Source organism: Alligator mississippiensis, chromosome 1 (assembly GCF_030867095.1).
Source record: "Alligator mississippiensis isolate rAllMis1 chromosome 1, rAllMis1, whole genome shotgun sequence".
NCBI classification, from domain to species: domain Eukaryota; kingdom Metazoa; phylum Chordata; order Crocodylia; family Alligatoridae; genus Alligator; species Alligator mississippiensis.
In genome coordinates, this window is record NC_081824.1 from 72,761,333 (window position 1) to 72,774,899 (window position 13,567).

General features: G+C 44.7%; 1 protein-coding gene across 3 annotated transcripts in view; it reads left to right on the forward strand.

The window, feature by feature from the left end:
* Positions 1–13,567, forward strand: part of LOC102563183 (cytochrome b5 reductase 4) — a 72,354-nt gene that overhangs the window by 40,282 nt on the left and 18,505 nt on the right. For all 3 annotated transcript variants that reach the window (XM_006265931.4, XM_019496888.2, XM_019496885.2), the window contains exons 11-12: positions 9,940–10,080; positions 11,980–12,132. In XM_006265931.4, the coding sequence (XP_006265993.1) occupies positions 9,940–10,080; positions 11,980–12,132 (294 nt within the window). The remainder of the gene's footprint in view (positions 1–9,939; positions 10,081–11,979; positions 12,133–13,567) is intronic.

Below are 13,567 nucleotides of genomic sequence, written 5' to 3' on the forward strand. Positions count from 1 at the left end.
CCTTTTCAGAGGAGTCCATTTTCTGCTCAAAAGTCACTGGATTACAGTGGATGGAAGGGTATGCCCATATATAGATCTGTGTATTGCTAGGTTACAAATGGACTTTAATATTGAAAGGGTTTATGTCAGGGATGAGAATGGTATTGGATTGGTAATACACATGTGGGAGAAATTGGCTTGTTGGCTGAAAACCGTTTGATGAATTTAAGTTTTGTTTACTACTTTTATCAGTATTTGGAACATTGTTAACTAATTCTATACCACACATAAGCAAACATATCAAATGTGGTTGCAGAAAATTATGTGATTTATTATTCATTTCTTTCCTTTTGGCCCCAATAATATCACTTTTAAAGGAATAATATTTTGAGGATGTATGACTAATGTATGTAGAACTTTCCATCTCATTTCTAAGAGGTTTACAATCCTTAAAATGTCTAGCAGATAATATTATCTTCAGTGGAAGCATTCATTGCATTTCCATATTTTGTTCATTGCATATTCCAGATTCTGTTTTGACACTGGTATACAAATAATTCATAATTACATATTTTTCTTTGTGCCATTTTGGTATGAAAAATCACACTTTTATTCAGTTTGAATATTTTGTGTATTTTTCCTTTGTATATTTTTGTTAGGAAGTATTCAGAATGGATTTTTTGTTGAAAATTGAGTATTGCATTGTCACCTCTTTTGTTAACATCCTTAGAACAATTTTGTAGCCTCACAAAAACATGACAAATTGATGGTTGCACAGATCTGGCATGGGGCAGTTTTTGAAAAGAATATTTTAAGATTACCATAAGGCAGACTTTTACCTATATAGACTAAATAAGATATACCTATAGAGAGAGAGCACAAGCTTTTGTGAACCCAAGTTCATTTAATCAGATGTTATGAGAGGATGTGCAGAAAGCAGGGTATAAGTAGGAGAGAGAAAATAGAATACCAAAGACAAGGAGGAGGAAGAGCGGGGAGAGCAGTGCTAGCAGAGAAAAGCAAATGAGCAGTAAACCCAGGGGAGCAAAGGGGATCACAGAAGCTAAATCTAGGTAATTAGCTGGGGAATCCATAGTCCCTGTTTAAACTATACTTAACACAGTCCAGTTTGTGGATGATTTCTATTCCAGTTTCCTCTTCAACTTGGTTTTTAAATATTCTCAGGGAGCAAACAACAATCATAAGGTCAGCGATAGAGTATCCAGGGAGGTTGAAGTGGCCTGCCATAGGCTTTTTTGTCTTTCTGCAGCTTATGTCAGATCCGTGCTCATTCATTCTTACACATAGAAATCACCCTGTCTGTCTGATATAGGCAGCAGTCAGGCATTGTAAGCAGGTGATGACATGTATGGTATTGGTAGAGTTGCATGTGACAGTCAGTCATCTGTGATGATGATTGACTGTGCCCACAGTCAATCATCACCGAATCCATAAAATAGTCGAGAGACACGGAGTAAGTTACCTCTGCCTGGAACCTCCCTGCCAGGTTCCCTGCAGCCATGGCTCTAGCTCCGCTGCTTCTGGGTAACAACATCTACAAATTAGTTTAATTTTCCTGAATGCAACAGCCTGTGCAGCCTGGGGCAGGGCTGGACCTGGGCAGAGCTGCCAGTGTACCAGGCAGAGGCCTAAGCAGAGCAAGCCAGGGTAGGGGAATAGTTAACACCAGCCTTCCTCGCGCACACAGTCTCTGCAGAGTCTGGGGCTGCAGGGGTTCTCCACCTTTTTACACTCAAGGCATCTCTCATTAGACTCAAGGCACCCCTCAGAAAATGCTAGCTCTTTGGTTTAATTCCCTTTGAGTCTGGAGAAAGAATAGTGCAATTCTTCTGTTGCAAAGAACTCAGGCCGCAACAAGCAGGACGTTTCAAACACGGCTGTCCCCTACCTTGGGGGTCTTTAAAAGGAGGCTTGACAAGCACCTGCCCGGGATCATGTAACCCCAGCGCTTTTTCCTGCCCAGGGCAGGGGGTTGGACTCGATGATCTACTGAGGTCCCTTCCGTTCCAAACATCTGTGAATGAACTTTGGATCTTGTACTCCTTGTTATTAGGTCCAGTGATAATGTGGTCTGTATTGATGTGGAGAGACAGCCGGCTTTTGGGTCCTTTGCAAGGCCTGGTACCTCATTGAGGATGGGGGAGTTCTCTGGTCCATTGTTTGAGAGATGCCATTTGAGCTTGTGGAAGCTGTCTGTAAGCCAAGACATGTTTGTCTCCAAAGGCTGCCTTAAGATGGTCATCCTTCTCCAGGAGGGGTTAGAGGTTATTAATGATGCATCTTAAGTGTTAAACCTGGGGGTTGTAGGAGACAACCTGAGGGATTCTTTTGTTCTTGATTACCAGTCACTTTCGCTTTTTCCCCATCATAACAGAAAATTTATGCAGAAGAAGTAGTTAACATTTATATCTTTTCTGTCACGTGCATAAAATCTTGCCTATCAGATAATATTCTCCATAAGCAGCTACCTTGTCTAAACTTTATGCTAGAAATGAGTTTGGTTTGCACACTAACCAGGTTTAATGCAATGGGGAGCATCTAATATTTTGCTGAACCTCAGCGATCATGTTAAGATATGAGATTTTACTGCCTTTTTAAAATTTTATTTTTAAGACAAAGCTCCAGTTATTTGAATCGGATGACATCTTAATCTCTGACACCACTTAGGCTGATTGAGTGAAAGAGTTTTTGGTGGAAAACATGAAAAAAATTTAAAGCATCTCAAATGTTTAAAGCATTTTTATGTAGGCATATGTAATGATCAGGGATCCAGGTTTTCCATTTGGCATGGAAAAACGTAGTAAAAAGTATTTAAGGAGAAAAATGTGGGAAATGGAATATATATATTTCCCTTTGCAGGCTGCCGGAGACCCAGCCTGCAAGGGGCTGGGGGGAGCAAGAGGAGCGCGATCAGGCAGTGGTGCCACATAGCAGCCAAGCAGCAGGGAGAACAGGGACGGAGGGAGTTGGGCAGGGCTGTGGCTAAGGCTAGGTGCACTGTCAGCTGGGGTGCTGTATGGGGCAATGGGCTGGGGCTGGGGCAGGAATGCATGACTACAGGGCCTGGGTGGGGAGTGTAATGGAGCCACGGGTAGAGCCAGGGGGTAGCAGGGGAGCTGGCTCCCTGCCATTGTGTGCACTACTTGGGGGAGCTCCTGCCTCCTCAATTTGTGTGCAGGGCAGGGGCTGATGCAGTCCAGGGACCTGGGTCCGTAGGCCCCGGCACCCCCCACCCCAGCAGTGCCCAAATCCTGGCTGATGCTTGTGGGAGGTAGTCGCTACTGTGGCCTGAGCAAAGCTCAGATCCCAGCTCCTCCTCTTTCCCTGCTCACCATACGGGTGGAGCTCATGGGCTGGGGAGTGGATGCAGGCTGGCAGCTGTGTGCTCAGGGCTCCCCACCCTGCTGCCCTCCCCCTGGGGGCTTCCACAGCCCAATGGGTGGGGCAGGGCAGGGCAGAGTGGGGCGGGGAGGCTCGGTGCTGCCGCTTGGAGCCCTGCACCGCTATGGTGAGTTGCCCCCTGCCCACCCAGCAGCAGCAGAAGACACAACTGCGCACTGCCACCCCTGCTGCTGTCGGGCCTTGAGCCTCCCTGTCCCATTGTGCCCTCCTGTGCTGGGTCCTACCTGCTGGGCCGCGGAGGCCCCTTGGGTGGAGGGAGGAGCTGGGCTCCCTGTTCTGCTCAGGCTGCAGCAGCCACCACCCCGCGTGGGTGGCAGCCAGGGCTTGGAAGCTGCTGGTGGGGGTGGGAGGGAAGAATCACAGTAAGTAAATGTGCGTGCACTTACAGCCCAAAGGTGACCTTTTAAAAATTCCTGCTTTGATTCGGTAAAAGCATCATTTTGCTTTAAAAAAAAACAAACCTTTTTTGTTTAAAAGCCCCCTATTTTTACTGCGTTGGGAACTGCTACATTAGAGCATCCACAGCAGTGAAGTTGTGATACAAATAAGTGACTTTTCAAAGTAAGTCAAGATTACATTAATCCATTAGATGATTCCATGTAGTTGCTGGAATTATGATTTCCTAGCGGGAAGGTAAGAAATTGTCTGACCATGAAACCTGGTCCATGTAGGGGATGGTGATAGAGACGACTGCGTTACAAATCTCTTAAACTAGCATGACACTATTGCCAAGCTGAAATATTGTGATTAGAGGTGCACTGATAGAGATTTTCGGGGCCAATACTGATAACCGATTTTTAAGGAGGCATATCGGCCAATGCTGATCTGATTTCCAATACAGCTGCATCCAGCTAGTAAGCCTGTTGTGGTGGAAGGAGGCAGGGAGGAAAGGGCATGGCAGGGCAGAGCAACGCCCCCCCCCCCCCCCAAACGGTGAGGGAGGGAGGGAGTGGGGCAGGGGCTGAGGCAGACACTGCCCAGCCAGGTGGGGTGGGGCATGGGGCAGAGCCACATCTTGTCCGGGTGGGGGAGGGCAGCTCCTACTGCTGTGCACACCCCGGGGGGGGCATGGGGAGGGTGTGTGCCCCCCAGATCTGGGTGGGGTGGGTAGGCTGCAGCTTTGAGCTGGAGCCAGAGCTGTGCCAGGCTCTTCTCGGTGAGGGCTAGGCTCAGGGTGGGTGGCAGCGGTGCTGCAGCCACCCCAAATTTCACTGTAGCCCCCCATAGTCCCCCTCCCAGTGCCACCACCACCACCACCTGCCTGTTGCAGCCCTGGCTCTTCCTGGCACATGGGTGGAGGCAGGGTTGAGCCAAGGCTGCGCCAGGCAGGCGGTGGCAGTGCTGGGAAGAGCGGTTGGGAAAAGCTATGGTGAAATTTGCGGTGGTTGCAGCCCCACCACCCGGTAACCCCCTCCCATTGCTGCTACTGCCCGCCCCAAGCCCAGTCCCTGCTAAGAAGAGCCTGGTGCAGCCCCAGGTACAGCCTGCAGCTGCAGCCCACCTGCATAGATCTGGGGGGCACGTGCCCCACGTGCCCCCCGGATGAGCTGCGGCTCCATTTTGACTGGGCAGCCCCAGCCTCTCTCCCTCCCTCACCATTGGGGGGGGCATTAACCTGCCCCTCCCCTCCCCCCTACCCTTCTACCACAGTGGACTTACCAGCTTCATGCAGTTCTCCAAGCTACCAGGCTGTGCTCCTCACTGCCTGCGTGCTGCGCTGTGGCTGCACACACGCACAGGCATTTATCGGCCAAATTATCGGTCACATTGGGCCAATTTCCAATACAATTTTCTTTATATCTATACTGATCTGATATCAGACTGATATATCGGTGCATCTCTAGCTTTGGTATTCAATTTCTGGTGGAAAACCTAATTTATCTTGTGGCAGGAAAGGGAAAACGGTATCTGTGTAGTTCTTACCTGCACTTCTAGCTTTTCAGTTGGTATTCATCACTAACCATGCATCTTTCTCTAGTAAGGAAAAAAGGTTCCAGGAATGCTATTGGAGATCCTAATTGCCTTTCCCCAGGCTATTGATATCAATCTGTTGTCTTCTGTATCATAATCTAGATGACAGTAACTTGGCAAACTGTATTTTAACTTCAAGATTTCCTTGAGAAATAAAATTAAAGAATCCTAGATAAGTAGGCTTGGAAGGAACCTCCAGAGGTCATCTAGTCCATTTCTTGCTTGAGGCAGGATCATCCCTGTTCAAACCATTCTTTACACTCCATAATCTAAACTTAACTAATTCTAACCATCCAGCCTCTGAGTTTGGTCCCAGCAGGAGCATTGGAACACACCAGTCAAAGTCCCCAACCTTGGCTGTAGCCAAAACTCAGTGCCTGCGAGGGAGACTTAAAAACACCCTGACACATGAAACAGAAAGTGGGAACTTGGGGCAAGCAGCAAAGCCCTAAATCATGGGGAATACCCGTAGTAGAGTATAGGCATAGCTATGCCTAGATCATCTCTGACCAGTGGCTGTCCAACCTCTTCTTGAACACCTCCAGAGATAGAGTTCACAACTTTCTTAGGCAGTCTATTCCACTGCCTCACTATTCTAATAGTGAAGAAGTTTTTTTTAGATACCTAAACTTACTTTGCAGCAACTTCAAGCCACTGGTCAATGTCCTCTCTGCAGCAAGAGAGAAAAGGTGCTTTCCCTCTTCTTTATGGCAGCCCTTCAAGTATTTGAAGGCTACTATCATGTCCTCTCTTAAGTGTCTTTTCCGCAAGCTGAACATACCTAGCTACTTCAGCCTCTCCTTGTATGACTTGTTTTCCAAGGCTTTGTTGTCTGCCTCTGTACCCTCTTTAACATCTCCATATCCACTTTAAAATGTGGAGCCGTGAACTGCACACAGTATTCCAGATGAGGACCAGTGTTAAATAGAGGCACTATTGATTCTTGTGTCTTCTACCTAAGTAGCTTGATTACTAGTATATTAATTGAGTAACCTTGGATTTACAAGCTGTTTTCATTTGTGATCACAATGAAAACTGATGAATAAATTGGGTTTTTGCCAGTGACCTTTGTCTTTATTCCCTGAAATGCATGTTTTCTTGTTTTATTTTATTCCTACTTTGTTGATTCGTATTGTAATTAATGTTACATTGTATCCTGTTTCTTTCAGCAGGTTCTTAGAATCTTTGTACAAAATATACTTATTGGTACAGGCAGTAAGAGCACTTTTTCATTATAGCTACAACAATGTAATACATTAGCAAAGTGGAGTTTTGCTGATACATATATGACTGCACTTTACCAATATATTTTATTTTCCCCTTGCACCTGAGCAAAATAGTTATTTCATTCTAGGGTCTCCTGTCCCTTAAGTGAAAAACAGCTGCATGTATTAAACTTACACTTGCCACTGCAATCACATCTCCAATGAGCACATCAGTGTCAGAAACCACACCTCGGTGTAGAAGTGTTGATAGCAGTTTGTAGTGTAGACCTGGATTTGAAGCAGTCAATATTAATAAATGGGTATAAAATTCTTAATGGGTGTATTAGGCAATTATTTTCCACGCAAAAGAAATCTATGACTATTTTGCTGAAGTATTTAATAGTACTAAAATCTAGATTGCACATGTAATTGTATATACATACTATTTCAGTAAATAGCATGCAACCATTAAATTATTGGAATTGGTCTGTATGTTTGCGTGAGGAAGTAAAGAAAAAGACTTTAGTGCTTTCTTGCTAGTTTTCAAACCTGTATATCTGTCAGAATCAGGGATATATCCAATTTCTGAGTGGCTGGGGCTGCATCTTGTGTTGTCCTTCTACCCTGTCCATCTCTGGCCTGTAGGCCATGTAGGCTACCCTTCACTCCCTCCCTCTGCTCCCCCGTGCCCCTGACTGTAGGCCAGTGTGTAGGCAGCACAACACCCTCAAATCTGTGTGGGCTGTGGCCTTCCCAAGCCACTGTGGGCCATCTGCTCCACCCCTGTGGGTGGGGGTAGGAAGCAGAAGCTGGAAAAGGAAGCCCATAGTTCCCTGGAGCGGCAGTAGCAGGAGTGGTGGGAGGAGCAGCAGCCGGGCAGGAGGCCATGAGCTGCATGCAGCCTGCAGGGTGCCAGATGGCGAGCCCTGTTCTAAAGTTAAAAATGAGCCATAACAAGGATGGTGCTTTGAAAAAAAACACACTTTTTTTTTAATTTTCACTTTTCTTAAACATCAACCCTGACACAACACAGACCTAACAATCTAACCTGCCATGGGTAAAGCAGGGGAACAATGACAGCCAATTACTGAATATTAACATCACTTATGTTAATATTTTTAACAGGGCTGACCAACTTTGAAGTAGCCAGAGGCTGCGTGCCGCTTGGGCCACACGGCATGCCCTCCTGCTGCACTGTGCACCTAGTGCCCTTCTTCCTCCTGCCAGCTGCCTCGTGCCCTTGTGCTTCTGCCTCTGCTGTAGTGCAGATCTGGGCACCCTTCATCACCCTAAGCTCCCTTGCCACCAGCTCCCCTCCCCTTTCCCCCATGGCATCATGCCTTTCAGATACCCAGTGCCATGGGTTCCCCCAGCAATGAGGACTGCACTGTGCTGGACTGCCCTGCTCTGCCTTAAGTGGATGGGGAAGGAGGCACCAGAGCAACAGGGAGCCCTGGCTACTGCCACTGGAGCAGTGGGGTGGGGGCCAGGCAGGGCCCTTGTGGGGCTGCACATGGTCTGTGGTCTGCCATTTGGACAGCTTTTTTTGTTTGGTTTGAGTTTGACCCCAGTCGTTTGACCCCACTATTCTTTCCTACCATGGCAGGGGGTCGGACTTGATGATCTGCTCAGGTCCCTTCTGACCCTACCAACTATGAAACTATGAGTTTGTTTCAAGTGATACACTGTTATACTGAAAAATAAGTAAGATCTTAGTCTGTGCCTTGAAAATATTCATAATAGAATGGGGTGGTATCCTAATAATATATTATTTTATTAACATACGGAATAATTGAAACATTTATCTTATTCTAGCTGTTCTTAAATTTCTCATTAGTTGTAAAGTTGCTGATCCTGGACTCAAACTGAAAAAAGTAAAACAAAACAAAAAATAAGGAAAAGCAAAAACACCCTCAAGGAACTATTGTGACATTGTTTTCTTTTTAAATGTAAAATCTCTGACATGGTGTGTAAATAGCAACAAAGATTAGATTTTCCTTGTGATATTTGCCTTTAAGACTTAAATGTTAGCTAAATAAAATGAGACTAGAAATAAAGTACAGGTTTTCTAATAGTAAGGAAAATGAACCACTGAACCAAATTACCAAGGATAGCAGTTGATTCTGCATCACTGGAAACTTTTAAATTAGGATTATATTTTGTTTGAGGAGAGATGATCTAGTTTAACCATGGGTGATAGTGTTGAAGCATGGATGATGTCCAATGGTCTTTGTTTTGTAGGAGATCAGAATAGATGATCACAATGATCCTTTCTGGTATTAATCTAGAAATCTTCCAGGAAAATATAAAAAAACGTAACAAATCTTACTGACACACATTTGACAAAATGTTCTTCCTACTCACTTTGTTGTTGTTGCTGTTGTTGTTATAAATTTGCAGTACAGTAGAGTTAAAAGATTTCCACAGTCTGGCTTAAATGCAGTTTCCACATACTAGTACATTTGGGAAAATTTCAGTTGGTGCTTCTTCCCCAGTAGCGGTAGTAGGAGAACTAATATAGATTGAACATAAATGATTTAACTCTTCATGATGGTTAAACATGCATGTCCTATGTATACTAGAACTAGCAGTATCACCTTTTTGAACGTGTAGTTGAGCTGGCTTGATTAAAGGAGTGCTGTGGTACAAGATTTCTTCCCAAACCTTAATATAGACAGGACATAAGGGATATTCGTGGTATAACAAAGATGGGATTGCAACATTGGGTAAGTGTAGCTGAGCTAACTTTAGTCTGTCTTGCTGAATTCCTGTAGCAGTGAAGCCTGGCAGTGCAGATTAGCCACCCAAGTATATATCCAGGATCACAGGTTTGCTTACAAACGTATTCTGAACCAGTACTGCTGTGACTTTGCTTCTGCTGGTATGTGGACCCATGTTCTAGTCACACTTTTGATTGCAGTGTAGACATACCCTAATGTGTTTCTTAAGTATATGGGAAGATGGCTTGTGGAAAAAAGAGGCAGCTGCCTTTCTTCATATGAACAGTCTGAACAAAAGAGGAATTTCACATACCTTGCTTACTTTGCTGCCATTCTGCTGTTGTCAAGGGAATAATGTAAGGATAGAAATTCAATTTCCAAATCAAAAATATAAAATTATGTAAAATTTCTGAAGATAACAGTTTAATAAAAGGTTATTTTAACGTTGTATATGAATGATCCATGAATACTCCATGCTGAGACTAAAAAAGAGGCAAAAGAAGACAAAGCCAACATCAAAATGATTACAGTATAGGAACATCTTTAAAAATGAAGTTTTGTAAACACTTCTTAACTTGAGAGCCTACTAAGACTGCTGTTTTACTACGGATGTTAAAACATAATCTTCAATTCTTTTTTAGGGCTTTATTATAGAAAGTGTAAATTGATTTCCAAAACAGACGTCACCCATGACACCAAACTTTTCTGCTTACTGTTGCCACAAAGCACGCATTTCCAGGTTCCTGTTGGACAGCATGTTTATCTCAAACAAATAGTTACAGGTAAGAATAATGTACCGCATATCCACTATGATTACTTAAAGGTGTTTTTACTTAATGAATAACAGAACTCGGGTCTGATTTTATTTTTTTAATTATTTATTTAAAAATCACTCCAAACATTATCTTTTTATAATCAAGTCATGGTAATCTATTCCTCTTAATTACTTCTGATCTTAAGTTTATTATATAGTTGCAGTTTATCTGTTCCAATTGTCAAAAATAGAGCATGCCAATTTAATTTACAGAAGGCATTCTACATGAATTTCCATTATAGACGCTGAAATGGGCATTGCATTCTCATATAATTATTAGTCAAAAATAGATAACCCTGTCTTGAACTTGAAGAGTATTAGTGGTGCACTTGGAAGTGAACTTGCAGGGAACTGAGGTGGGGTGAAAAAGCCTCTATCTTCAGATGCCTAACTTTCCACTAGAAGAAGAGATGGGTCATCATGATTCTCTTGGGAGCTTCTACTTGAAAAAGTTACACCTACATAGAAGAACAAAAAACGCAGCAGCAACAGAACCAAGTATGAGGATTTGCAGAGTCAGAATTGAAAGCCTTTTAAATCCATTTCTGCTCGTAGCAGCAGAACTGGAAGCCAGAGTCTCTTTTCTTTTAAGAGCTGGGGGGAAGAAGGGTTGGGATAACCCTTAAATGAATTTTAGATTTGCTGTAAACCATGCCAAAGGCTACTCTCATTCATCCCAGCTGGAAATGGATACCTAGTTGTTTGGGCTGAGTCTAGGATAGTCTAATGTGATGCCAAATGTACCACTCCTTTGTTCCTGTTGGCTACAGTGTGCAGCTGTGCTGCAAGTTACAACCCTTCACTAGTGCTGCTCTTATCTATGCCCTCCCCCTCCCCCCCTGAGGCATACCTGATAGGAGTTTGAGCCTGGGGGTGCTGGAATGGAGGCAGAGGGGCTTGAACCTTTGGTTGTGGCCATGCAGAGCAGGTGTAGGGTGCTGCTGCTGTAAGAAGAGGTATCACAGCTAAGCAGCGGGTTAACCCTTCCCTGGCCCTGCAGCCACTACAGTTTTATATAGTGACTAAGGATCCAGAATCCTGAGTTCAGTGGCTGCTGTAGGGTCTTGAGAAGAGTTAGCCTGGCTCTTGGCTTTGATACTTGACATGTCATCTTGCAGTCTCAGAATCCTGTACCTGCTCTGTTCCATAGACAGTTCTGCTCTCCTCTTCTATTCCAGTGCCTCCCTTTGCTGAGCACTTGGGTTTTCATACCACATGCAGCAGCTGCCCATACCACTTTTGGTATGTTATGGGTTGGCCCTTCTGCTTTACCACATTAGCCTGAAGCTAGAGTTGGCTAGACCGTTGGCCTTTTTTTCCCTGGTATTGCTGGATGCTTTATTCTCAGATTAGCAGGAGGGCATGGAAAATGGAATCCTAATAATTTATAATCCTCTTTCAGTATGCTAAGATATGAAATAACATCTTGGATTATATGGTGGTCTGGTAAATCTTGGGGGAAAAACATGCAGAGTTCTTCATTGACTTCAGAAGTTTCTGAAGCTAATCTGATACACATGCCTATGCAAAGTTTTCATAATGACAGATAAGTATCATACAACTCGTATCTAAAATATGGATTCACTGAATTTTGAAAGAAGCAAACAGAAACCTGATTGTTCTCATCTGGTTCTAGCTACAAAATATCTTCCTTTAAAATGTAGAGTTCAAATATATGGAGTTAAATCAGTATTTAAAATTTCTGTGCTTCCAAAATAGTTACTTGTGTATACTTATCAGACTACTAGATTACCATAGGAGCTGGGAGTGAGTAGATTACTCAGTAGATAATGGTCACATTAAAATTGCTTGATGCGGGTCCTTATACTTTTAATGTTAAGTTACTCCTTTCCTTCCCTTTCCTTAGGTAAAGAGATAGTGAAACCATATACCCCAGTATCTTGTTCCCTGCAAACGCATTTTAAGGAACCATCTTGCCATGATGGAGCATGTCTATTTTTAATGATCAAAATTTATCCCAGTGGATTGTTCTCATCAGAACTTGACCGCCTACAGATTGGTAAGTGTTTTTGCTACAGTAAACCTCTTTTTGTAGGTTTCCCATCCTACTAAGCATTTTAGTCCTATTTGTGTTACCTTTTGAAGGTATTGCTCTTCACCTGCTTTTTGTTTAATTTTAATAGTATTTTTGAACCCAAGTCTTTATGTCCCAAATCTGCTGATCCTCACTAGATTTTTGTCAAGAACTGTATACCCTTGAACAGTAGTGGTCAACCTTTTGGCCCTACAGGCCACATGAGTGGTGCAGAGCCTGTCTGTGGGATGAATTGGGCTCTGAGGCCTAGCACTGCCCCCTTCCTGCCCCATGTGCCAGGAACTGGCCGTGGGGTCCAGCACCGTCCCCTTCACCCCCCCCCCCCCCCCCAACACACACACACCCCTCTCAAAATTGGGCTGTGGGAGCCTGGCAGTGCTGCCTCCACCCCTCAGTCCCCCTCTAGGATTGGGTCCCAGGGGCCTGACACTGCCCCCTCCTACCCCCCTTGTACTGGGATTGGTTCATGGGGGCCCAGTGCTACCTTTGCTTAGCCCTGTGTGCTGGTATCAGATGCCAGATTGAGCATGCAGGGCCTAGAGATTTGGCAATATGGGGGCACTGGCACCATTCCCCTGCCACCAGATTTTGAGACCCATGGGGAGCCCTGCTCTAGACGATGCATGCTGAGGACAAGACTTGTAATGTTATCGGTTATAGCTATAATTATTTAGATGTGATTACAGTAATCAATTGCTTTTATTAACTGTAACCATATAATATCTTGCATTGTATTTTTTTCTGTTTAAAGTTTCATAGTTGGTAGGGTCGGAAGGAACCTGAGCAGATCATCAAGTCCGATCCCCTGCCATGGCAGGAAAAAGTACTGGGGTCAAACGACCCCAGCAAGGTGTTCATCTAACCTCCTCTTAAAGACCCCCAGGGTCGGAGCCAGCACCACTTCACTTGGAAGTTGGTTCCAGATCCTAGCTGCCCTGATTGTGAAGTAGTGCCTCCTGATGTCTAGTCTGAATCTACCCTCTGCCAACTTGTGACTGTTATTTCTAGTCACTCCTGGTAGCGCTCGAGGGAACAGGGACTCTCCCAATGCCTGCTGGTCCCCTCTGACTAGTTTGTAACAGGCCACTAGATCCCCCCTCAGCCTTCTCTTGTGGAGGCTGAACAGGTTCAGGTCCCGTAGCCTCTCCTCATAGGGCCTGCCCTGCTGGCCCCTGATCATGCGAGTGGCCCTCCTCTGGACCCTCTCCAAGTTGTCCACATCCCTCCTGAAGTGCGGCGCCCAGAACTGGACTCAGTACTCCAACTGTGGCCTGACCAGTGCTGCATAGAGGGGGAGGATCACCTCCTTGAACCTGCTCGAGATGCATCTGTGGATGCACGACAAGGTGTGGTTGGCCTTCCTGACCGCATCCCCCCACTGCCGGCCCATGTTCATTTT